General features: G+C 38.2%; 1 protein-coding gene across 3 annotated transcripts in view; it reads right to left on the bottom strand.

Moving 5' to 3' along the window:
- MAST4 (microtubule associated serine/threonine kinase family member 4) overlaps positions 1–27,996 on the bottom strand; it is a 277,722-nt gene that overhangs the window by 187,876 nt on the left and 61,850 nt on the right. For all 3 annotated transcript variants that reach the window (XM_072360604.1, XM_072360605.1, XM_072360606.1), the window contains exons 2-3: positions 26,650–26,803; positions 13,208–13,329 (exon numbers count right to left, since the gene is read on the bottom strand). In XM_072360604.1, coding sequence (XP_072216705.1) covers positions 13,208–13,329; positions 26,650–26,803 — 276 coding nt within the window. The remainder of the gene's footprint in view (positions 1–13,207; positions 13,330–26,649; positions 26,804–27,996) is intronic.

Raw genomic sequence — 27,996 nt, 5'->3', positions numbered from 1 at the left:
ACATCACAAATTATCCAGTTGTGGACGTGGACAACTTACAGAAAGAATTATAATCAGGCAAAATTAAGAACTCTTCTCCATGAAGCATTCCAGCTACAGAGCACAAGTACTACCTTGTTCTGCAAGAAACTAGGGATCATTTTTTAATCCAACCTAGGTAACACAGGGAGGAAGGAAGGAAAACAAAACAAAGAGAAGACTGCCTACCAGTGGAAGATGAAACTAATCCCAACTGGAAATGTACAAAAACCTTGCCTTTCACTGCAAATGTAATTGCTGTCAATTCCAGAAGTGACATTTTCCTAAGCTTATGCTGCATCTCATAAGGCGAGCATTATCTGAATATTCTCTCTCTCTCTGTGAACCTTCTCACATACTACCAAAAATAAACCTATGTGTTTGCAATAGCATTAGGCTTGCTATTCCTGCCTGGAATCTCATCACTTTCCAGCTAATTATTTCAGTAAAATGAACAGAAGATGAAAATGTGATAGAAAGCTTCAGGTATTAAAAAGTTAAGGTTTAGAAGGAAAATCACGAAATGTGTTCTTAAAAACATTTTAGCAATACTATTTACAGAGTCCTTCACGCCAACTGTTGCAGAAAGGCACATGTGCATGACAAAACTGTACATGTATACAGTATTTGAAGAGGGAAATTCTTCCCTGTCTACAGAGGCAAAATTACTTTACCACAATATTTTCAGAAAGCTTTCTTCCCTACAAATGCAGCATTTTTCCTAAGAATATTTCAGCTAGCTTAGGTTCAAACCAATGAGTACACATCTACTTAAAGCTGAATAGAAACGTGGTAACAATTTTTAGTACAATTGCAAAGAATTAGCTTATTTCCTCACTCAGTTGTTTTTTGAATTCATCGCCTTATCTCACTTAGGTCTGTCAGTCAATATTATTTTCTGAGAAAATACGGGTATTACCATGATAACTGAAATGATTTCATTTAAAAATAAAAATGGGGCATGTGAAAATAGGTGCATTAATTCAAGGTTCACAGTGGAGATTCAATGTAATGAATACGCATATCCAGCGTGGGGCTGCCACTTTCACACTACACATGGGGGCAGCATCTGATAAATTGCATTTATTATGCATCATGGAACAACTCACTTGTGCTCTGCCCTCTGAATCAGTCTCTGCCAGAGCTGTTTTTTATACCTTAGGTACTCTACAACATGAAAACACCACCACTAAATTTTTTAAATAGTTATTCCCCTCCCAAATGTAAAAAAATCTAAAGCTCGGTCCAATCATTGCTTTGACTTTTGAAAACTTGCAGCCCACAAGAAAGGGAACTTGCAACCCAAAAGAATGTGTTTCCCAGCACTGGTTAAAGAAAAAAAAAAAAAAGCCAAAGAAGCAGCAGCAGCTTCTGATTGTGCTATAATTCCTTGACAAGCTATTCTTGTGATTGTTAGTTGCAAAATTAAAATATTGTGCCATATTTTCAAAAGTCCAGGTAAATGCACACACTATCATTGCAGATACCTGTTTTCACAAGTATAGGAATGGAAAAATCTGCAAGCATTTAACACTAATTCCTATGCAGCTTTTCTCTAAGGACACTGAGAAGAGAGAAATAAACCACCCCAGAGTGTGTTCTACTGGAGGTTGTACTTATGCTTTTGAAACCAGCACATACCAGCACTGCTTCTGCATGTGTAAGGGCAAACAAAAGCAGCTAGAGTGAACTTGTCAGCCACATGCATTTGTCTGCAATGTGTGCACAAAAAAAAAAACACATTCATCACATCAGACCTAATACACGTAAGCAGAGCTGAAGGTCTTCATCCATGTTTTCTATAAATAGTCTTCCTCACATCACTGCAAATCAATACACAAATATTATTTTATCATTCTAATCACAAAAGGTCAGGCAGCTATTAATTCTTATAGGTCTTCTGCTAAAGGAATTGCAGCAGCACATGACACTGGATATGGCTAATACACACACAGCACAAGAAGATGTAGGAAATAATTTTAAAAATACAAATACATGTATATTATTGAGATGTGGCACTGAAAATAGATAGGAGAGAAATGTGGTTTACTATCAATCTCCAGCACCCCATTAAAGATCCTTGCCCTCTCCAGAAAAAAACAAAACAAAACAACCCAGCGCACTGAAAAGGAAACCAAATCAGAGGAAGGAAATAAAGATTCCTTGCAAATGGTATCCCGCCAGCTCCCAGGCAGCAACTATCTTCCTACGTCTCCAAAACAGGAAAACATGCACCTTTCTGTTGGTTTATTTTTGCACATCAGCTGGGCAGCTTTATTGGGCAATATGAACTGCTATCCTGGAAGGCTCAGCTAAGATTTCTGTAACTCATAAATGCTCTTCAAACATTTACTTCACATATATTTCCACACCTCAAGACATTCAAGCTTCAGTAAATGAGTAGCTGCTCATCTTCTTGGTAGCATATAACCACTAACACTTGTGAACTCAGGAGAGCATGAAGCTTTCCAGGAATCCTTCAGGGCTGACTCTCCAAAGCCTTCCAGCACCGGTGGCAGTGTAGCTTCCTATCCACTACCAATGAAATGTGATTCAAATACTGGCAATATCTCTGACTGTCTCCCTGAGGTGGATCCTACTTTGATTATTTCTTCTGAAGACACGCTGTAGGTCTCAAAGTTTTCAAACACACGTAACTGTATTTTGAAGCATTTTGAAGTTACTTCTAAAGATAGATTAAAGCAAAAACTGTCAGTGGAAGATGACATCACACTTCCACAGAGAACCCCAAGGTTATCTTTCTGAATGGTCATAACAGAGGTCAAATCACCTTAAATCCCACACCAGAATAATTCTCCTACTTTGCATATTGGTTAAAAAAACAACAAAAAACACAAAACACAAAAAACCACCCTAACACAGAGATGACATTTCTCTTTTGTAGTATTCTGAAAACAGCTTCCAGCTTCTACAGGAATTCACCTACTGTGATTTACGATGTATTTCAGAGATGAAAAGGACACCCTATACAGCAGCACTACATTTGTCTATATCACCCAAATATTCAGAAAAATTATACCAAAAAAAGGAATACAAAGCTCTCCAAGGGAGCAGCATACACTCACTCAAAACTCAGAGAAGAAATGTTCTGAAATTTCTTTCCACTAAAATATGAGAGGTTTTGGTTTTCCTCATCGTTTATTAAATATATACATATATATACACACACACATATATACACATATACACACACACACACACACATATATATATATATATACACACACATACACACACATTAGAGTCATCTTTCTAAAAGGTACCATTTAAATTAGAATACTGCCTAAGAGCTTAGGCTTAACATTCAATCTAGCAAACAGGAAGCATGAAAGCCAAAGCAAGGTACGATACCAGGAGCTGGAAGATGTGCACTTGCAGTGGGATGCAAACTGCTGTGCAGGTAAATCAAGAAGATAACCTTCTAAGAACTTTAAAAAGACCAACACCCAGACACTTTACAGAAATCAGAAACCTATGGCATCACTACCTCCTCTCACAGCAGCAAAGGGTTTTCTTCAATGTAATGCTGCAGACTTCCAGCAATGTTTTATTGTTTCCTAAGGAAAATAGCCTATGACAACACAGTATCTCTCTGCCTCTGGATCCTTCAACTTCCAAAAGCCATGTTCCTCCATAAAGTGTCACTGAAATAGGCTATAGCATTGGAAGTAAGGTGCCCCATCAAAACTGGCAGACAAGACTGGCAGGCAACACTGAAGTTGTCACTGAAGTAAGGGCAATCACAATGCACTTTAAGGAGCATACTGCTCCAAGGCAATGAGAACAGACCTGCTGACCACCACGCAGCTCAGCTCTATGCACACCAAGGACTTACCCTTGCACAGACATAAGAAGCCTTGCTCATTTAGCTGTTAGCAGGAAAGAATATTTCAACTAAAATATTCAATCAGCAAGAAAACATAGGCTAGCTTTATCCCAAATGATCTCAGCGTGGTAATAAAAATCCAGCACTTGGTTTTCATGATTTATTTTCCAAGATCTCATTTACCATAAAAGCTGTGAAATGGTATCACTTGAACTTGAAGAGAACAGGGAAAGCAATTCTCCCATTTTAGAGAGTTAGGAGCTTAAGGTGCCTTGTTTAAAATTAAGATATTAATTATTAATTAATGAATTATCAGGATATCATTGAAATGCACTGCATTCCAGAGAAGCTAATTAATTCTAATAGAGTCAACTAATACTCATAATGATGTAATTTACTACTGGTAAAGCATAATAATTCATACAGAATTCTATGCATTCTAAACAATACACATTTTAATATTAAAAGTGTCACAGTTACAGTATTTCATTCACATAGCTTTACTGCTACAAATCTGGGCATAGCATTCCAGAATTAAGTGCAAATTCAAAAAATTCTCACGTTTGCTCCATGTTGTTCTAATTCTGGTATTATTCATGTCAGACAGTGACAGTTTCCATAAGAACCAAAACTAAACATCTCTTCATACATTAACCGTACACTACTCACCTCTCATCATTATATACACTCAGTTTTAGCACAGAAAATACATAATACATAGTAATGCATTCAATATATTCAAGAAGTTTTAGCTACCTAAATTAGTTCTAGATCACAAGATTTAATCCTTTAGAAGTCATTAAACACAATGTGACCTTTCACTACTAAATCAAATTTTTTTTTCTCCAGCATCAAATATGTCAACTAGAAAGCTGAGTAGCATTCCAATAATCTACTGTGTAATTCAATAGGACACTCTTTTCAGTATGCAGGCTGTTAATAATAAACTCAACATATCATTAAAAGCTAAGAAATCATTTTAGAACTAGATCAGCCAGAGAGAGTTTGTATTTTCTATTTTAAGCAACAAAAATTCTCAGTAAGTGCAGCATCACAGTAAACATAGAGGTGACTCATCTCCAGTTCTCCTTTCCTTGCGGACTCTCGTGCCATTTACATATCCATACATCTGCCCTGAATCCCTTCAGTGGACTTGAAAATGATGGAATAAATGCTTCACATAAAAGGAACCTTTTCAGAGTTTGCCAGGATACCCAGTATCCCTCAGGAACAAAGGCAGACACTGCACCCATCAGATTTTCTCTAGGTTCTCCTTCCTATGAGTCTCCAGCTGAAACTCTGAGAACGTTCTGCTGGCCTGACAACAGAATCAAAATCAGTTTGTATTTTACTACACCCTCCACCCATGAGAGCACTCCAGCTATTCAGTCTAGCAATGCACTAAGAGAGATCTTACTGTCCTCCTGAGCCATTGTGCATTATTCAGAGAACACATATGAAAAGGGAGACCTTCAGGACTCCTAGAGCTGATGAATTTAAAGTTGAAAGCCACAGGTCAGAGTAGGGGTACATCTTAGCAGTTTCTTTAAAAATACTTTTGCTTCTCCGATTGTATTTTAGGGTTTTTGCTTAATAACATTCTCAATTATACACCTAAAAGCCGCCATACTAAAGGGGTACGCAGTACAAAGGTACACACTGGGTTTTTCATGCCACCTGCTGGACGAAATCCTACCTGCATCAACCCACTTTAGAGACATCCAGCAGGTTTAGAAAACATGGCAGTCACAAAAACCTCAGAAGAAAAATAATCGTTACAGAAGCAAACTTGTTTCTTAAAGTAACAATTGCTGTAAGTAATCGACCTTCCTTACAGTGACAGAACACACAGGAGAACACTGGTTACGACTGTCATTTCAGCTTTAATAACTTCACCTTTTGCACCAAATACTATGTTCCTTAGCATGGTAAAGTGCAATGAGTCCCCAAAACAGCCAATCTAACAGTTCTATCAAGTCACTGAGCCAGACGAATTCCCCAACCATAACTTATTTTGAAAGCACAGACACATTTTAATACAGTCATATTTCTCTCATAGATCCCTTTTCAACAAGAACCGAAGAATTACATGCATGCAAAAGTGCTTCTCCTTTTAAAAAATTAAATAACTACTTGTCTCGGTATTCCCTTGTGAAATGTTGAACTGCAAACACAGAGGGGTTGCATTTCAGGTCACAGGGTCTGCAGATCTACCTATCTAGCTATATTTCAATTTTCAAAGACAAAATAAAAAGAAGCTTCTGAGTTGATTTTACAATACTGGCATTTTCTAACAGTCAGCATAACAGAACATTTTAGATTAAGAACCCAATAAAAGAAGAAAAGTCTTAAAAGAAGTTCACACAGCAAGACAATAACAATAGCAATTACACTCTGAATAATCCCTCCTTGATATTTGGAAGTTTGTATGTGAGAACAGTAAGAATAGACAAGCTGCATTTCAAACACAATTATTAACCTTGGGAAGGATTTAAGTTATTCATTTTTAAATCGCTCTGAACAATGATTCATCTAGACTTTGTTTGTTTGTTTTGTTTTAAGCACCTCACTTTGCTTCCTAACTCTTCCAGTAATTCATTATTTCATCAAAGAGATAACGGTAGTAATGTACTTTCACTTACAGATGCATAATTCTTCTTAATGAATTCTGCCTTTCCTTACCCTCTAAGATTCAACACTTCCCACCCACTGCATGGTCATTCTTCTTCACAAAAGCAACCTCCTTCACTAGAGAATAGTACTTAAATGTTTTAACATTCAACTTAACTTAAAAGGTAGGCACTTTGCCAAAGTCTGGCTCCCACGGGCCCAAAATTGTCCATTACAAATCAGGCAAGCCAAGGAAGTTTTCAACCAAAAGGAATGCTCTCCAGTTTTGCCATATCACTAGAGCTACTAAATTACTAGTTATAATTTGTACCACATACAGAAGAGCGTGTATAAAAGTGTACCAAAATACATATATTCACAGTTGTTGGTTTATGGGAAAGCATCATCACTCTAGGGATGTTTGTCCTGTATCTGCTTTTACTGGCCAAACAATTATAAACACACTCAAATCCATCTCTGCCCCAGTTGTAAATTAGCTACCTGTTAACTTCAGCTGTCCCTTTTTCCTTCCTTATTTCAAGCAAAGAATCTTTTAATTCAACTGTGTTTCTTACTACCAACTGTCACCCATTTTTTGAAAAGATAGCCTAACACAAATAAGGAAATCACGATCAGCCTTTTCTTTACACTCTTTGCTCTATGTTGCTGTGAAGTTTTTCTATTCATTACAAAGCCAATCATCATTTCTGAACTTAACCGACCACATCCTATCTTCCACTGCACCACATAATTGCAGATATTCAGCAATGATCAAGAGGTTAAATGTATTCATGAGAGAGTAGCAGTTAACCAATCCCCTGTTGCTTATTATATTGTTTACTCAAATGACACTAAGTCAACATGAGTACTCTGCTAGGTTTCTTGGTTTTCACAATACAATAGAAGAAAAATCTTAATAGATGCAATGATCTTACTACTGCTACACTAAAAAAAACGTGATGTATCTGAATACAGGCACACAAATTACCATTGGGTATACTGTGCTCAGAGGAAAAAACAAAAAAAACAACAACAACAACAAAAAAAATCTAGAACATTTCCTAGCATTACTAAGATGAAAACAATTGTCTCTAAAATCATCAGCCCACTGTGACTGTACAAAGAGTGGAACAAACACAGTGGCTGTCTCACCCGAGCAGCCATAGAACAATTTAAGTGACTACTGCATCAGACTGTGGGAGGTTTTGCATGAATATCAACAGGTCATTCAACATAAAAAAGATCCAAGTCCACGTTCCTATCTACTTTCATGGGACAAAGTCAATTTACAGCAAGACGTCTAATTTCACATGAATATTTTTAAAAGTCCAACTAAAATCAGAAACATAAATATCCAGACACATGCACACAGCCCAAACTGTGGCAGCCAGCCCACTTACAACTTTAACTCAGTAAAGCTGTATCTGCTTCTTCAGCCTAGAAACTTAAGACGTGAGAGGCTGGAGTCATTTTTCACTCACCATACTACACACAGCAGAAGGCTCTGCAGCATATTCAGAAGTTCAAAAATGCCTGTAGAAAAATCCTAGCTATACACCTCCGTTTGTATGCAAAATAAGAGGAGGAACTTCCATTTCTACCAGATAGGATAAGCAGTATTTTTCCCCTCCCACTCCGGTGCCGATAAGTCAGCTGTGTCTCCCTGTATGAGCCTCTTTGTTTTGAGAGTTATTGCCATCGTCAGAACCATGGGAGTACTCAGTCTGAGAGATGAGAGTTACTGTTCCCACGCTGTCTGCTTACATCCGCTGCTACATTACAATCACTCTGCAAAGTACCATAGGCAAGAAAACACACTGACTGACTGAGAACACAAATGTTACTACATCAGTCCAAAGGTTTGCCATACTAATTACCCCCCAATCTGAGGACACTGCCCCACAGCAAAAAATTGAGCACAATGTAAATGTCAACTTGCAAGCGAAGTTCATCACTTCAGGTCAAACTTCAAGAGAAAGCTCAGAAAGAGTTTCAGGATTTCCATTTCTGTTAACTGGAGAAGCCACAGAATAACTCCAGTTTTCTTCAGTGATAGTTACTCCTGAGGAGCATCAAGAAGAAAATTCTGCAGTTCTCAAAATTAAGTTTCTTGACAATAAATGCCTCAATTAAAACCGAGATTCATGGAGCAGTACCTTATCCTCTAATTCAATTAGTTTTCTCATCCTAGCAACACATAGGTACCAAATTCCTATGACTACTTAGAACAGCAGAAGAGAGGTTGTGAATCCACCATAAGAACTCTAGCTAACCTACTGCTGCTCACACAGTCATCACAGAGAGCACCCACATCTAAGGTTACCAGTATCTTTCAGTTTACCTTGAGATCCTGACTGCCACTGGAAGCATATCCACTACCCAACACACCAAGATTTCCCCAAGTTTTTATTTCTGGTGCCTACTTTGTGTCATTAATTAGTTTTAAATTTCAAGTGCTTGGAGAACAGAAAAATCAGAACATCAACAGCAAATCTGTATACCAGCACGTACTTCTCAAGCAGAGGAGAACGTATACATGAATCAGTGTTTTAACTATCATAACTTACTAGACAATCAGTTACACCAGACAGTTCTGTGCTGGTTTTGGTGATGGGGATTGGGAGACAGCATTATAACTGAATTTATTTATCCATCCCGGTTCATTACTTTTCCAGTCTTTGCTTCCCATATTCTTTTTATCCTGTTTACTAGCTCTCTCTCTTTTAAAACCCTTTACTATCTTCACTCCAGTAAAACCCTGTAAGGGTTACAGAAAGCACTACCACTATATTCCCAGTTATCCCCTAAAAACAAGCTGAAAAACAATTTCCAAAAAGGCATCCAAATATCAAATAATGTAATTGATTACACATTAATCTCTTCTGGCTGTATAGTTTATTGGCAAACCATCCATACTCTCATTTCTCAAGTGGATAATTTTACCAGCATATAAGTTCATGACCTGATTTTTGCAATACTTTCCACTGTTTTTGAGGGGGTTGGATTTTTTTTTTTCTCCCCAAGAGATAATTATAACTCAGCTGTCACAACAAACAAGAAGTTTAAGCCTTTATCAAGTGCGTTATGCTAAAACACAGTAACAAGATACACTTCTGGAGGTGAGGCACTACACTTCAGCTTAATGATTTCCACGCTGGGGGTCCCACCTACCAAACAAAAATCCTACAGCATAAAGCATGCTCAGCTGACACTGCAGGCTATGGAAGATCATTTTAACAGACCTAGGTTTTTCATTATCTAGAGGTAAAAAGTAGTGAGCCTTCTCACAGTTTGGGGAAAGTCTCTCATGAGGGGGAAAGATCATTATATGGGATGCCTGCAGAATAGTAGCAAGGTGTTAATGCGCAAAATAGGGATGTATTGCTTGTTCCTATACCCATTTCATCTCTACTGGATTTCTACATTCTAATATGATACAGAAAAGGACTAAACTTACATTCACCTCTAATAAGGTGTCCAAACTACTTGGGAGTAAAATATTTCAGCTCCAGCCTAAGCTCAAATGCATTCTAATAACTAGAAGCTAAGAAGCTAACAGGAGAAGACCCATTTCTACACAAAGAGAGCATGCTTGTAAGTTATGTTTGCTATTGTTTAAAAGACATTTTAAACTAGGTCGAGCTTCTATAAGAGGTTATCATTTACTTACTAGTCCTTTATTATTATTATTATTATTTTATACTAATGATATTGTGTAGCTTAAGAGGTATTCTCAGTTCCAAGAGAACCACAGTTGTCTGCACGAGCTAGTTAACACTGGTGGTCATCACCCCTGTTTTTGAGAATGAGCAAGAAAAGCATCAGAATTGTGCCAAGACATTAGTGAGAGAATCTAGGAAAGGAATCAAACACTTCAGAGCTCTGTCAAGCAGTTGACTCTACAAATATGTTTTACACTGAAATGAGCAGTGAATACTTCAGATACTAAACAATCTAGACAAATAAGAGACATCTGTGTGAAACAGTGCACCCTATCAACAGATTCATGCATTCGTTTGTCAGCAGTCCCATGGCTCTAGATCAGGTCTACTCCAGCCTTTCTCAGTGTACAAATACTCAATATATAGAAGTGTTTACAAAGATGGTTGTTCGGTTTCCTCTCTTTGCCACCAAATTAGGACTTACTACTGAATTAAAACTGCAATTAAGAATTTGTTAGAAGGCAAATACCGATAAAGAAATATACATATTCATGGTCAAGTTGTATCTGAAATGAAATACACAAGGGAGAACAACTTTCTAGTTTTAAATGCTAGAAGCAACAGAAGTAGAGAAATCTGGCTATAATAACTTGGCAGTTTTAGCATTTCATAGGAATAAATACTTTCCATTCTAAAAAGACTCTCAGTGATTAGACTCTGATGTCAAGTTGTTTTTTTAAGTGAAATAAGAACACGGATCTATACAACAGATCTATACAACAGCTTAGCTACCAAGCAAAAATCCTAGAGCATAAAGCATGCTCACCTGACACTGCAGGCTAAAGATCCATACAACAGCTTAGCATTCAAACAACTTCCTCAATTCAGACTTAGTACTTCTGAAAACTTCTTAACTACGTTGGGGAGAATTCAGATAAGAGATAGACCTAAGATTAGCTACTTAAGAGATCTCCACTGTATCTCATTTGAGTTTCTTACAAGTGCAGTCCTTGTAATTATTACCTTGTAGAATATTCAATACCTGCACAAAGACATAACCAAGCACTGAAGACCTGAATTTCTGGGCAGAAAGAGCTAAAATTTAAAAGTAACCTAAATTTCAGACACAGGTTCTTGTTGCTCTCTAATAATTTTATATTAAAACAAAATCCGTCACTCATACCCATGGAATGAATGATTTGAAGAATCTGCTACATTTCTAAAATGAAATAAAGATCCCTTTTAAAATTATGTCATTTGTTCAAGCACAATTGATACTCTCATTCACTTATCTAACCAATTAGTGTTTCTAAAGAATGTATTTTATTTGTTTTCAATCAAATTTATTTATTACCTAAGCTAGAAATTTGCAGCTTCTCAAGCTGCCTCGCATCTGGGGAATAAGCCACACAAAAGGGTGTTGGTGTGCTGTTTGAATACATGCAATTACTGGTAGTTACATTCTAATTAGCATAATTAGTTTCGTAACAGTTCTTATAATAACTGTCAACATTATGTCAGTTTAGCTGAAGCTAATGGCATATTTAACAAAGGCACATATTTTCAGTATTATACTATTTAAAACAAAGTAGGAGGTGAGGCCCTTTCAGAAGAAGTAAAACTGCCTTTCATAGACACTGAACATTTCTTGTTTTGTTTCCTTTTAGCAACCCATCTTATAAAAAAGTCCTTTGTGTAATTACCACCCTCCAGCTTCCATAAGACCATTCTTACAAATTCGCACTCAAAGTGACAACAAAAATCAAATATACCAAAGTACAGTTGCTTGCAAATTCAGACCTACATTGTTTTGTATAAGTCAGCAATAACTTGGGTGTTGTTTTTCTCTGTCTGCCTCTTTTAGAAAAACAGAAGAGGTAAAAAGCATGCTGAAAAGCAGTAAATACTTGTACTCATACCTAGGCAAAGCACAACTTCACTACTTATTGGGGAAGGGCATAAGCCATTTGTAAAGGCTAGTTTGTTTGTTGTTTGTTTGTTTTTTTTTTCCTAGCTTTCACAATACAACAAATCACATCTGTCCCAAAGAGCCGGAGATAATAAGCAGCACCACCAAGTAGGAATCACAATTATATCTGCAAGTGCAAATTTTATTGTTCTTGAAATATTATTTCAGGTAGCTCTGTGGAGAAACCAGCCATCTACATATCGGTATAATCCTAAAAACCATCACAGTGGTATCTGTGTAGTACTGTATGCTCACAGTCATCTTTGACCTAGAAGTTTTTCTTAAGGAAAAATAAAATAAAAAAAAAATAATAATAAAAAGAATTTATTTTTTTTTAAAAGTTTCTCCTCTAAAGCAGATATCAAAAGGCAAAGCTTTCATAATCAGCCAAAGGGCAGATGAGAACGATCTATTAATAACATACTTTTGCTTTTTTATACAACACGAAATACATTCACTAATTACTCAAAGAAAAACACAGATTAAGTACATGGAATGTTGCACTGAATTTTATCACTTCTGAAGATCTTAAGCAGAAGCACAAAGCAGGATAACTGATACTTGGGAAAAAAAAAGCCTGAAGTTCAATTGTAGGAGGCACATCTTTCCCTTTCTCTCTCCTTACTATTTTATCCAAAAGGCTTAATTAAGTTCACGCTTCATATTATCATGCTCTCCTGAGGACACAGTCCTGCAGAAAGCAGAAACAAAGAAACTGATGGAAAAGAATGCCCAGGAGAAGGGACAGTTACTGTCTATTGTCATCTGAAAAAAAGCATGCCTTCTTTCTATTTTTAAGGGAAGAAACCATTTAAATGCAAATAGCTATATTAATGCAACATTCAGCTAAGATCTTATGCTAAATCCAGCAAAGCAATTCAGTTGCTGCTATTATAAACATTGTTTAGCCATACTCAACACATTAAGCAACGCTGTATGCAGGAATGCATTAGTTAATGGAAAGATTTAGTTTAAGGAAAAGAGGTTAACCTGGACATAAACTGTGGTTGGATCGCCATCCTCACGTGGATTCTGACATTACGGAGATGCAAGAGGTTGGGGGTTTTTTGTATATTCATAGCTTTCAAAAAAATTACTCACCGAACTAACAGTAAGGGAAGGTGCTGACTGCCCAAGTGCTTGGCAGCGCATACGAACAAGATTGGAGGTTTCTGCAGGTTGCCACAGCTGCTGTCCATTTCCATTGGGAAGCAGATACTTGCCTGTCAAGTTAAGAGAGAGTGTGTTAAAACATTAAGTATTGCAAATGAGGCAATATAATAGGCAGTTTACTGCAAGATAAAGCTCTCAGCTTCACCATTCTCAAACATTTGTGCTGTAGCCACGACCATAGGAGATTTCATAAAAGCAGAACTTTCAGTAATCACGTGCCACCCTTCAATGCCACCCTTCCACATGCTAAGCTTTTCTTATGCAAATACTTCTTTTTTCCCCAACATTCTCAAAACCCTAAGTTTTTTGCTAGCCTGAAACATGATTAATGAAACCACAGATAAGAACATTCAGAATGGTGGGACTGCACCGAGAGATCTGAATTCTGAATGCCATCCAGAATTAAAAGAAAATAACAATACATACGTTTTTAAAGGTTGTCCTTTTTAATTATTATGATTAATCCAAAGCTTGATTCAACTCATTTCATACTTTCATTTTGAAGTGCTATGGTAAGGCACGATCCTCTAAGGCTAATGTAAGAACAATCAAAGTTTCATCTTTTCTGATCAACTGTGGTAACTGATAGGGTTACATCAAAAATCCCACTCAGATGGATTCCCTTTTCTTTGAATACTATTCTCAGCACTTCAAAAAGTCTGAATTACAGGCATTTTGTTCTCTGAATCACACATTTTCAGAAGATGGGATCATTATCGGGAAAGAAGGGGAATGCCAAGTGAGATACAACAATCGCTGCTGCCTCTTCCAGAATAGGGCAACAGAAGGGAGATGGGAAGCTGTTCCAAAAAAGATAATGTTATTTCATGCAAAAATAACTGAACTGCAAAACTCTTCATCAAATGACATCAAAATTTTTGCATTTTTGAGGAGAGACTGAAGAGACAGATCTGCAGAGCTGCTGAGTCCCTCAAAAAGAGTTTATTGTGAGCCAGAGAATTCTCAAGCAACAAAATGAGACAGTCTTTTCACGCTGGTAAAGTGGAACCCATAGACACTTTTCAACCAACTTCCTAACAGCTTGCCCAACACAGGAAGAAAAATGTGGATAAAAATGCAGTATTATGCTCAAGTATGCAAAAAAACATTCTCCAGAATTCCAGTTTCTTTTTCACATATCCTTATGTCATCCTCAACTAAAGTGCTGCCACAAAAAGCTTAAGTCATCAATTCAATATCCATACTGTTGGCATTCCACTGATGACACAACTGGAATGTGCCAGTGACATATATATCCAGCTGTAGCTTCTACCCATCACTTCAAATGGTAAGTTCCTTCTGCTACAGGAGGGGGTGAATAAAGTGAATAAAGGTGGGAATAAAGTGAAGAAAAACTAAGTTAGAACACATACTTGAATGTAAAATACGTATATTTCTTTAAAGCCATCCACAATGAAAGGGGTCTATGCATCTTCTTTACTTGCTTAGTAAAGTCAATGTTAGAATTAGGTTCTCAAGGGAAAACTAGACACTCCTATTGCTGAGTCCCAGATTATAAATATCTCTCAGATAAAAACATTGGAAAGAATGCTTCAAAAAAATCTCACTGAAGTCAACATAGCCACAAACAAGATATCATACCACTGATGGTAACATCTGCAAAACGCTTTGGCAATATCTATTTTGTCAAGCAGACACACATTACTTAAATTTCTTAGAAACTCCATATTAACTGTTTGAGGCAAAGGGGAAAAATATGTTAATTTGCAAACTGATCACTGTAGCATATTCCTGGTGTACTGTATCATCACAGGAATCAGCACTTAAAAGCTACAGGCTCTTCCTCTGATCTGAAGAACAAAGAAGAATTCAAGCAAGAAATCTGCTTTAATGCCAAAGTTTGTTCTAAAACTGGGAAAGAGCAGTACTCTTTGGCTAACGACAGCACTTTAAAAGTATGGGTTTTAAACTACTTGAGAAATCCACTGTCAGACATTAGATCTTTCCCAGACTGCGCTAATTTTCATTCCAGATGAATCCCACTGGGCTTCCCACACAAAAATTGAAGGCAATTACTTGGATTTTGAACACAAAGTATTCCAGCTTTGTTTCAGTTTGGATCCCTAAGCAAAAGAGTTTAACAAGTCTGAGAAGCCCAGAAGCAGAAGGGTATACAAGAAATAAGAGCATTTTTAATGTTTACTCTTCCTCTTTTAAACAGGAGCCGGATCCAAAAGATCTAGTAGCACAATTCCCATTCACATTAGCAAAGTGAAGCACTCTGTATCTTGCTGTATGCAAGGCTACACTGACAAGGAACACTCAGTAGTCACCTTTATCCTTCATCCTTTAAAACAACTGCATTTTAACCAGTTTTTATCTTTCTGAAATAAGTGAAAGAAAATTTATGATATTTTAACATAGAAGATGGAGAAGAGTCAAGCCTAATGTTCACAGCAACAAAACATTGTACAAGAAGGCTGGCAAGGAAGCAAAGCAGATTATCTCTGCACCACAGCCAGTGTCTGCAGTGTAAGAATTCACTTCATATTCCATTATTGAACTCAAATGGGTGACCTCTAGAAATATTTAAAATAACACTGAAGTGCCCATGAAGGTGCTATTTAGACACTAAAAATAATCAGAATCACCAATGAAAGAATGAGCACATGTGATACTGGAATGAACCCTTCTCCCATTCTCATCCCCAGACAAGAGCCACAAGAACTCTACTCATTAGGCCACTACACAATAAACAGCCCCTGCAATGAATTAGGCAGCAACTCTCCCTGAATTCCTCCACGTAAAAAAAAACAACTTCAACAGACACCTCATTTTTGAACTATTCAATACAGCTTTCTCCTGTCCTCATATTACTCCTGCACTTTTTCCTACTTCAGTTTCATTAACAATTGCATGCCTTTTTCTCCTTTTACATTTCAGCTGTGTTAATAACCCCTTGAATTTACACATATCCACACTTTCCTCATCATTAAGTGATTTAAGTATCAGTATTACACATAAAACTCGAGCCGAAATGCATTATCGATTTTCACACTGCATTCATTTCTGCCTTCAAGTACAAAGCTCCTTTGTGAAAGAACTGACTTGTGGGCGACCTCAAGTCCAGCTCATCTATTCCATCGTAATTCAGCATTTTGACACACACACAGCTGAGAAACAGTGCCAGAGGCCAGTGTAATCTCCATCTAACAGCAGACTATTGCCACACAGGTTGTAATTTTACCATTACTTTCATCAGTTATTGATACAGATGAGTCATCTACTAATAAAGGTTCACCTGCTGCTGTCCAATTCAATCCCCAAATGACCTTTGACTTCCTGCCATGTCTTCTGCAATGGCTTTGCTGGCACCTCTGCTATCCTTTCCGTGCCTGTAGCCATTAAGATAGCCTGAAGTCACATTGTTTCCAGTGTCAGCTCTTCCAAGTCTGAATGCAACGCCTGTTAGTCCAGAACATTTATCAAAATGCTTTTCAAAGAAAGGTGACTTCAGTTGATTACGTAATGGCAGCAATTTAGGATTATTTAATGCTATTACATAATGCCTGTAAAACCCAGGGAATACGTCACTGCAGTTCAAAGCATCACCTTCCCCTTGAACTTCCCTGTCAAACATCTATCTTCCTATATAACGGACACTGGAAGATGGAAAGGAAATCACTGTGAATCTCCTGTTTGTCAGATGTGAGCATGCTTGTTGTATGCTTTCCTTTTTAAGTTTAAAAGAGACTTAAAAACACAATGCTGAAGTATTATTCCACTCTCTCCTTTCCTCCTCTGAAATCTATATCCTAGTAGAATAACAGAAAACTTGACAGCTTTTAAAGGAAATAATTTCCAATGAAAATATTAAAAGCCATTAAGCCATTACACAGTTTTAAACAAAAACAGGTGTGCACCTTGATAAAACTCAGATATCTGGATATGGGCTGACAGCAACTGTGGACACAATTAGCCCAAAGAGAGAGGTCCAAACCTGATTATTATGTCAGACAACTTAAGCCAGTAACAACGTGTTTCTGCAGACTAGCCTAGAGCCATCCTTGTCACCTCTTTTGGGCAAAGGTCAGGAAATAATTATTTTGATTGCTTCAAGAAATTGATTGCAGATATTTATGACAGATGCATATTATTTAAAAATGTGTCAGATGAGTAGATTGTTCTCCCTCACAACTTTTGATGAAAAAAAATACAACTGATCCTATCTCAAGAACTGTTATTTGTAGTACAGAAGCTCCACTCCACAGCACTCCTTGGGGAACTAAGTGCAAGCTTATCTGAGAAGGAGAAATGAAGCACGTGGAAGACAAAACTGGATCCTACTGCAGACAGCTCTAAGTGATAGAAATGTGCTGAAAAGGAACAGTTGGGTACTTCTGCCTCTTCCTATGCCTTTCCCTTTTCTTCCCCCCAAAAAGGAAAAGTGTTCACACCAGGTATCACTGATAGAGGTGAAAACACCAAAGCCAGACTCGGACACATCAGCTTATACCAGCCCAGAGCAGATCACAGAACAGCAAAAACCACATGGACACAGCCTGTGTTCAGCTTCCAAAACTCATTCCAGGGGACAGGGAAGAGCCCCCCCGACCTCAGCAGTTTACTATGCATTTACGGCTGTCTGCTTTACTATTTCAAACTTGACTGCTTGAGGCAGCCCCGCTGTATGAAATGACGCAGAAGCCCCACCATTGCATGGGGAATCAAAGTATGTAACTCCTATTATTAATAACTGGAAAGTAAAAACGGGATATAAGTAGAAAGCTATTCACCATTTCGCCTTATTTTATTGTAGTTGTGTAAAAAAAAAAAAAAAAAAACAAACAAACCACGATTTAAACATAATTTCAGATGACTACCAGCAAGCAAAAGAGTTACTGTTTTATTCATGCCTCATTTATTGCCTACTACTTCAGAAAATTCGCATGTTAAGCATATTACTCAGCTGCACATGGTTAAAGTTAATAGACAATGCCAATTTCCCAGCCTGACATGAGAGGAGAACAACTTCTTTTAAGCAATCTGACCACTAAGCATAATAGTTTCAACTGACTCCATTATAATTTCTTTTGTTACTGTACAAGGAGGCCTTGTAAGAAATCCTATTAAAAAGTGATTATGAATTTTACACTTTTGATACTCCACAGAATCCTCTTAAAATCTTGGTTTCACTTTCTAAAATTAGCTGAAGAAGTGATATCTGGTCGTGTATTAAGTAAATTTGGTCCATCAAAGGCAAAATTAAGATGCAACTGCAACTTCAAAAATGGACAAAGTTTGGCTGCAGAAACCATTAGGATGAAGACTTAGATCTGTTTCCAGACAAACAGAAAAATCAAGACTGCTTATAATTTACTTACCAACAAATAAAAACAAAGATTTTCAGAAGCACGCAGAAATGTTTCATGCTTGTAAGTAATTTCTTTCAACCCATTTCAACAGCAGAAAGGCACTCAAGATACAAAACAGAATCTTGTTCACATTTAAGTTAAAAAAAAGTTCCTCTGCTAACAGACATTCTGTGAAATTATGGGGTTTTTTTTGGACAAATTATTCACAACCCATTACCATCCACTACATCAGGGACTAAGCATCCACAGCTTATCACTGTACCTCTTCAGTGCCTCACCACCTTCATAGTAAAGAATTTCCTCCTAATATCTAATTCAAATCTACTCTTGTTTATCTTAAGCTTAAACTCCTTATCACTATAAGCATGGAGGAACATGTGGACCTTCCCTATAGTATAAATATTCCAAACATTACCCCTTCTTCTATTTCAAGAGCCACAAAATTCAAAAGCTGACCTTTTAACTACAAGAAATGTCTCCTCCCATCTTCATTAGGAAATATTTATAAGCCTTTTGATCTGAAAACAAGGATTATGCATAAAAACTGCCTTTCTCTCTTCTTAAGCATTCTTCATCTGTACATCCAACTCACATTGAAGCATCTGTCTTGGATTAAGCAAATACAACTTCCACTCACAATTGGTCACAGCAAGTGCTTGGTGACAGTAAGAAGCCAACACTGGACAGAGTACAGAGGTGAAATGAGAAGACTTAAGCTTCAACAAGTATGAGTAACAATGTTTTGGTGTGGAATTATGATTAATTTATAAAGATACTGCAAATAGAGTTCTACACTAAGGAGCTCAGGTACCAGCAGGAGTAAAGACTGCATCATCACAATGCTCAGCTTTATTTAATCAGCTTGTTAAACCCAAGCAATTAACTAAGTCCAGGCAAGTTCTTTCACATGTGCTTCTACAGTTGCTCCACTACAGGGACTTGAGCCACCTAATTCAACAGATATTGGAGTATTTCTTAAACAGCCACCGCTTAAACCTCAGAAATTTACTATGCGTATTCTCCTTTCTTTCCTTGTTTTATTTTTCCACTAAGAAAAGCGACTGTTTAAACAAATTTCAAGCTGCTTTTATAGTGAATCCTGAGAAGGTCTAAACTCTACTTTTCCACCTTTCAAAACAGGCAACTTGCAAATGTATCTGCTAATTAGGCACTCTACTGCTGTGGTTTGCTTTGATCTCAGCAACAATCAACTTCTCATGTTCTGATGATACAAGCCTGATTAAGCAGCAATCGAGGAGTTAAAGGCAAAATAATGAGACAGGAATACAATATCTCCTGTTCTCATCTCAGACTATTACATGATGCAGAATCCAGACATGTCAAAGAATATGGAAATTAACTTGCTAGGCACACAGGGAAGCAAAATCAACTGTACTTCACAGGTTGACTGAAGCCTTAAATGACAAAGGTAACTGACAATGATAAATACAACCTAATGTCATCTCAAGCACTAGCGCACCGAGAACGATTTAAAAATATATGTTTCATCAGTAGAAGACAGCCTTATAGTACATGCTTTAAAAAATAATTTTCTCAAGTATGTCATTACAGAAAAGTTTGTTTCCCTCTTATTACCAATACCAGAAGAAGTCTGACATGTGGTACAATGTACTTTGAAGTACCTGAGGAAGGTGCCGAGAGGGCTCTGAGACTAGCCCAGGGCAGGCAGTGACCCTGGATGAAGAGCACCATGTCCCCTCCCCACACAGCATGACACTCAGCTGGGCACAGACAGCCCTCTTCAGCCCCCAGCAAGGCCTGGTGGTGTCAGCCTGGCACTGCAGGCCTCCTTGCTGCTGCTAGATGGAGAGGACATCCCAGACCGACCATGCCCAAGTCTCACCACACACTACGACCAAGAAAACTATTTTGAAACCTACTTCTGGCCCAATGTGTGAAGGGAAGCAAGTTCAGGAAGTAAAGTTTCCTAAGGAAGGGGATGCCCGAGAGCTCATCGCTACACACAGCCATCTTTGCCCCATATCCATGGCAACAAAGTTTTGAAACAAGAGATGGGTCAACACAGTGCCCCGGCAACTGCAACGACTGGGATGAAGTCACAGAGCTTTTCACAGTGATGTGTGTACCACTAATTAGGCTCCCAACTGGAAGTCAGTAAGCAATTCAGAGAGAGTAAAGATGAAATATGGAACACCTCATGTGCTTCACTTGGCCATTATTGATAAAGATAAATCCCTAAAAATGCTGTCAGTAACGTAATCTCATCCCAGTTATGATTAAGTGTTGTAGAAAATGGGAAGGTAGCACTGACAATGAGGCCTCAAAGTATCCTCCATGATTTTATGCTGAACTCTCCACAGCCATCAAGTTGTACCAAGCCTCCTACATTAAGGTTTAAAGAGCTAGTCTACATTATCAGCAATATTCATGAGATATGCTCCACAGGAGGAGAGAGAACTCCAAATTTTTGCCACTGTCAGCTGCTCCCCCTACATGCAGCAGGACAGCCTGCAAGTCCTGACAGAAGATGCCAAGCCCTAGATAACAAAGAACAGTTTGTTCTTCATGGCCCATAACACTGATCTTTCTGCTAATTAGTGCGAGTGATGAAACTCTAATGCAAAAAATCAGACTGAGACTACCCAGATTGATTTCAAATCAAGCACAGATTAGTTATATGGGAATAGCGATCATTGCTGGCAACATTTAGATGACTGATAGCTTAGAGGTGGGAAGCTGACCAAAGCAGAAACATTAAAATGAAAAAATACATGCATCCCAAGATTTCTTAGTTTTTAGTTCATCAGTAGATAATTCATTGAGTTCATTAATGAAAAGTGCTGTAGGATGTTCAGATTAAAGACACTGTAAAATGAAAATTGTATGCATTATCTCACTAGTATTTGTGTAAGATCAATTTATGGTTAGCAAGATAACAGCTTTACCACAATTAGAGACAATTAGCCCAGCAGGAAGTCTGTTTCTAGGCAATTATTGATGAGATAACAGGAGGCAAGATAAAAGGTTCATAAGTTACATATAAGTTACAAAGTTTAGTGCTTGGTTGGTTTCTTTTTATATATCTAACTGTATAGGACACACCTGGACTAGCTGCAGCATTCTGCAAAATGCAAACTCTTGCCAGTGATGTGAATTCATGCAATGCAGAAGTAGAAAGAAAGATAGCAATCTGCAAATGTAATATCAGAGCAGTTGAGGAAACTGAACAGAGCTGAACCACACACTGCAATGCAAGTTGAGCAGCAAGGAGATATGAAAGCAAGGCCAATTCAATTTGCTTGTCTGAGTGATTTCCCAGGTTAACCTCCTCCACAGTAAAAGCTCATCTCATTTCTCGGCCTTCCACATTACTTTCTGAATTCTATTTAAGCTTCTCTGAACACAGCAAACTAAAATCTGCAGACAATTTAAGCCAAAACCCCTCTGCCTGTAGACAGCCCTTTGAAGTTTGCAGAGATCAAGAAAACCAGCCACTGCAGAAAAGCAGCTTTTTAATTAAACATCTTTTCTCCTGATCAGAAACAAGTTTTAAAGTGCAAGACTGTGCATTGTTTGGAATCCTTAAAAAGATAACTTAAAAGCAAGGGGGAGAGGTATTTACATTCAGACAGGAGCCAACTGCCTTCAGAAGAGCAGAGCTGACCCCATCTGACCAGGCTTTCCTTGCGTCATCATCATGGCATGCAAAGGGCAGCAGCACTGTTCAGAATCAGAGACCTCATCCCTCTATCGCTGAGAAAGAGTTATTAGACAAGCAGCAGACTTGTGGCAGAAGCATGGACTGCACAAGCATCATATTTTACACAATCTCTGACATAAGCAGAACTCCAATTCCGATTTACCTCCATGTGAAGAATGCAGCCAACATCTTACAGGAAAACATGCATGAAGGGAAGGCAGAAAGGGAATGGGGCAGAAGCCAGCGGCAGAGGGACGAAGGCAAACACTGAACACACAGCAAGTCCCACAGTTACTATGTGCAGGTGTAATGCAAAAGATGAGGAGGAGTCCAGAGAATGCACAGTTTTGCTCCCCAGACTTTATAGCTATTTGGAAACACACGATATTTTAAATCAGAAGAGGAGCTGATCACGAATTGCTTCCAAGTTAGCCAGTAGAAAATAATTTTGCCCCAAAGTTGCTAAACTAATGAGTGCTTCTACTTAGCAATCTCCACTGCAAAATACTGTATGCCATTCCTTTCTTTCCATTAAGCAGCATTGCTGGTACTTCACAATAAGAGCAATTAAAGCACATTTGCTAGGCTAATATCAAGCCACATCTAATAAAGCCTTTTTATTTCAAATTCTGCCTCTCTCTTCAAATGTCTTCCTCCTTCCCTTCCTTAGGGATGCAGATTAAGTAAAGCAATAATGTCACAACAATTAGACTGAAGAGACTTCTCCAAAGTGTAATAGTCCAGGAAGCAGCATTCATTTCTTTTTTTGGCCAAACTTTACTTGATATCAGTGGTTCCCAAGCAATTTCCAACAGGAAGCAACAGCAGATTTTGCCTCAAAAACATGGATTTAATTTTCTTTAACTCTGAAAATGTGTTGCGGTTAGATTACTTAAAACAGTGCAGTTCAACAAACAAACAAATAAATAAATAAATAAAATGCTGGGTTCCAGCTTCACCAAAACAATGCTCAGTCTCCATCCAAATATACAAATCTTAGATCCTCTGTGTTGATATCCCATTTGAAAGACTTTGTACATCATTCAGTTTTTCCTCGCTGCCCTGTCACCTTAAATAAATAGGCAAATATACCTGAGCCTATTCAGATCAATTGGCTCTCAACAACTGAAATCCTTCAAGTTTTGTAAATTTCATCCAATATATTACAACAAAGCAGATTTTATTTCTTCGCGTATGTTGCACACAGCATTATTCCCCCTTGTAAAGCCCAATAAACTCATTTATTTGGTATCTATTCCCAGAGATGAAAAAAAACCTTCTATTTACGTCTATTAGTATTCAGCCCTGCAGGACTTGAAATATCCCGGTTTATATAAATTAGTTTTTTATTTTTGTTTTTATCGTTAATACTATTTACACTTTATGGCACAATAATTCTGTACAGTTAATAGAGAAGGGAAAGACAAAGTAACGAAGCACAATTAACAGCTTTCCTAATGTTTGGAGTGAACAACAAGCATCAGTATAAGCACATCCTGCAAGGTTTTTAACTAGGAATCCTCTCCAGCCTTCTTTTCTCCTACACTCTGTATTTCTCAAAGTTTAATAAAGCTAACATTTCTGAATGATACAAGCAGAGGTTATACATTGCTGTACTTGAAAAATACCATTCCAAACCATCTTACAGGATTCATTGTTAGACTTTTTCCTTACTGGACAATCTGCATCTTTTTAGAAGTGGAAATGCAAAGAAATCAAGGAGGAAATGCGTGTGTGCAGAAATTAACCCTAACCAAGGACAAGTTAGTAAAGTTACTGACCTCAGTGTCAGGGCTTGTGGGTCCCTTCTACTCTGTGGCATTCCATAACCCAATACCACAACACCATTTTATTTCATTTTTTTAAGTCACGCTGTGACACTTGTGGTTTCAAAGCACAACAGTAAGCTGCACTTCAGCATGGAAGAAATTCCAAAGAATTCAGAACTTTAATTATGCCAGAAGAGATAAATACAAACCCAAGATAACACTGAAATGATTAACTTCAGTTTACTGAGCATTATGAAGCAATTTTAGGAAGTGGTTCTCTGTATCTGCAGCAATATCTTTTAGTTGTGTGTGTGTGTGTGTCCTGACAAAATACTAAGAACCTCTTGTCATCGGAATGACTCTGACTAGTTTAATCAGTATTGTGAAGCTGTTAAGATATTTCAACTATTTTATGAATCTAAAGCCTTTGGGTATTCAGGTTCACCAAAAGTGGATTAGTAATAAAGCAGTTTAACATCACCGCACACCTTACTCCCAAATCCTGATATAAAATTCCACACAACATATTGCAAGCAGACAAAAAGTATATCCATTGCCTTTCAAAAAAACCTCAAGCAGTAATTCAGGCACAGAGATAAAGACCAGGGACTACAGCAGAAGAGCACACTTGCTTCATTTGTTTTTGATTAGGCTGCCTTCTCCTCATTAGCAGGAGGGTTTTTGCAGGAAAAGTTCAATTTTTGAATCCACTAGCCTAATTTAAAGTTGAGCAAAAATAAAATGAAAAACCCACACCAACTCCTGCTGAAATAATAAGCGATGTGTTGGCAGTTTCCATTGTCAGGAAAACAAGCATTGGTCCTCGCATCAAGTTTTTAGAAGAGTAACAGAGACTTCACTGATGCAGTAAACAAAAATCAACTTGTCAGACTGCTGTAAGACACTCATCTTACTAAAGACCACGTGGATTGGTAACACTATTAGACTGTTGTAGAAACCCTCATAAACAACTCCTGATGAAGCAATCTTTAAAACACTTCTCACTACTTAGCAGCTTTGTAGATGACACAAAACCATGAGCAACATAAAAACAGTACTGTATTAGCTTACTGGGGCTTTTTCCAACGTAAGGACAAGGAGAGGGGTGAGAAGTCAGTTAGAAAAGTAAATATTTTAGAAGTACTTCACAGAAGTTCACTGAGGAAGGTCAGCTGTGTCTGCCATTTTTCATTCCCAAGAAAAACCGCCTTTGAAGACTGCATACAATTTAGAGACAGGACAATCTCTGGGCTCCCCAGTACAAAAAAGGGATCTCTTAGAAGGAGTCCAGCAGAGGGCCTGGAGCATCTCCCCTATGAGGAGAGACTTAGGGAACTGGGTCTGTTTAGCCTTGAGAAAAGAAGGCTGAGAGGGGACTTGATCCAGGTTTATAAATACCTGAGGTGTGGGAGCCATAGTGGCGAGGCTGGTCTCTTTTCAGTAGTGCATGGGGACAGGACTAGGGGAAATGGGCTGAAACTTCAGCATAGGAAGTTCCGCACGAATGTGCGCAAGAACTTCTTTATGGTGAGGGTGACGGAGCACTGGAACAGGCTGCCCAGGGAGGTGGTGGAGTCTCCTTCTCTGGAGATATTCAAGACCCGCCTGGACGCCTACCTGCGTGACATGGTGTAGGGAGCCTCTGTCAGGGGGGTTAGACTCGATGATCTCTAGAGGTCCCTTCCAACCCCTACAATTCTGTGATTCTGTAATCTCATCTCACATAAATGTCATTCCAGCTTTCTCTGCTTTGAATTTCATCTGATTTTGCTATCAGCTGACGTAGTTTGGACAAAACAAGATGCCATGCCCCAGCTTTATCAATTCCAGTAAATTCACAAAGTCATACTGCCCCCCTCACTTTGCATTTCAGGGATATAATTAATTGCTAGGTTCCCGTGAGTTAAAAATTCTTTTACCTAAAATATGCAACTTGTCCCCGTGTTTTCACATTCATTTCACTCACATTCAGTGGCAAGCACTCTTCAGTGAGCATCACAGCCATACACTACCAGGTCACAGTCACAACTTCTGCACTGTATATCTTCCATTGTAACTCAAAGGGACATCATGGCAAGGGTGGCCTGCCTGCCACTATGCGCGGCTTCACAGAAAAGAAGGAACTGTCCATGCCAACGGCTAAGCTGGTTATGCCCTTGGGAGGGAAGGATCCACCAGATAAATGAGACCAAATTACTTTTTATTTAATGAATCGAGTCTAAAGGGACCATCTGTGTACTTCAGTTCCTCGAGGAAACAAGATGTATGCAAATCCTATGGATGAATGCATGCAAGCGCATTTCAAACAACCCTTAAACTGCCAGTCTGTCAAATTTTCATAGTCCCTGAAATTTTCAAGAAACAGAATTTTCAAGCTGCACTGTCAGCACCCAATGGAGGGAGAGTCTCAAGTATGAGCTCACCTCACTAATTACAAGGGACCACGCATAGCAGAGACTTTACAGAAGCTCTGTGTGGGGATATAGCTCCCCCAAAGAGACTGGCCACAAGGCCAGATCGAGGTGCCATCAACAGTGCAGCTGCCACACCTCCAGGTGGTAGAACCCACCCCCCCAAACTCACCAGTCAGAGCTCCCCCAAGGCTTCCTCTTCTGAGCTGTCTCCCATCTTCACTCAGCTGCCTCTTATATTTGAAAGACTTCCCGGGGCCGGATAAGACCTCTGGATTGCTGGATTTTCGAAAAGGCATTGGTGGCGGGGACAATATGTGATCAAGCTGCAAAGAAATACAGGGGGGAAAAGAAAATGCTGATTATTCATTTATATTAACTAGGGGGGATTATATATGTGTGTGTGTGAGTGTGTGTGTGTGTGTGTGTGTGTGTGTGTGTACCCTAGTGTGTATATATATACATGTATGTATGTATGTATATATATATATACACACACACACACACACATATATATCACCAAAAATAAATTTTAAAAAGACTACAGTTTCCTTTGCATAAAAGTTTTTACAGAATTGGGAAACAAAAAATGCTTTAAAAGATCTGATTGTAATTAAGTTGCACAAACTGAGAACTTTGCAAGTGCCAAATCTGCAGCTGGCTGCGTATGAAGCTGTCCTCCTCTCATACCCTTTATGGCACATCCTGCTGCACTCCGGCACAAGGAGAATTTTTTCCCATAGTCCAGTCTCCAGACATGAAGGAATTGGGCTTAAGCAGACACAGTCTTCTACAGAACAGCCTCTTTGCAACTGCAAACCATCTGACCAAGGCAGTCTCTTCACAGCTTTATCTGAGTAGTCGCTAGATGGCATTGCACCATCAACAAACTGCAAACCATTCCCAGAGTAGGGAAATAACTGAAAAATAGATTTTTCAGTGTCAGAGGGGGAAAAAAAAATCTGTCTAAATTATTCTGTTTACAAAGCTAACATTCATTCACACTGACTTCAAATTAGTGTAAATACAAAGCCTCATCCTTCAAATTCTATTCCTCTCATCATTCCTATACAACATTCTAGCCCTCTGGTTTTGAGATTACTTTTGATGTCTTAATATTTGATTAAATTTGCAAAAAACAGAACAGAAAAAAGTGAGTAAATACTTGACTTCTTCATTCTCCCTGTCCACAGAAAAGAAGGATTCAAAGTCACCACAGTCACCCTGGAAGATGCAGAGTGAATCTCATTTTCATTTAAAGTAAATGGCACAGAGAAGTACTACGTACCCTACAAAGCATTTTCAATTCCCTACATTTAGAATTTATTTTGCACTTGTTATTTCGGATAGCATACGGTGGATGGAGGGGGAGCTGCTTTGTTTTCAGATCAAATCTGAAGCTCATTGAAAGTGTTTGCAGACACAAACACGGCTCCAAAACATCAACCAATATAGCCATTTCAGAATCTGCTCCTTCAGCATACTAAGATTCATTCATGTCCTGGACAAACATTGAAGT

This window comes from Excalfactoria chinensis, chromosome Z (genome assembly GCF_039878825.1).
Source record: "Excalfactoria chinensis isolate bCotChi1 chromosome Z, bCotChi1.hap2, whole genome shotgun sequence".
NCBI lineage: Eukaryota > Metazoa > Chordata > Aves > Galliformes > Phasianidae > Excalfactoria > Excalfactoria chinensis.
Note: the sequence above shows the minus strand (reverse complement) of the source record. Positions and strands in the feature narration are given on the sequence as shown.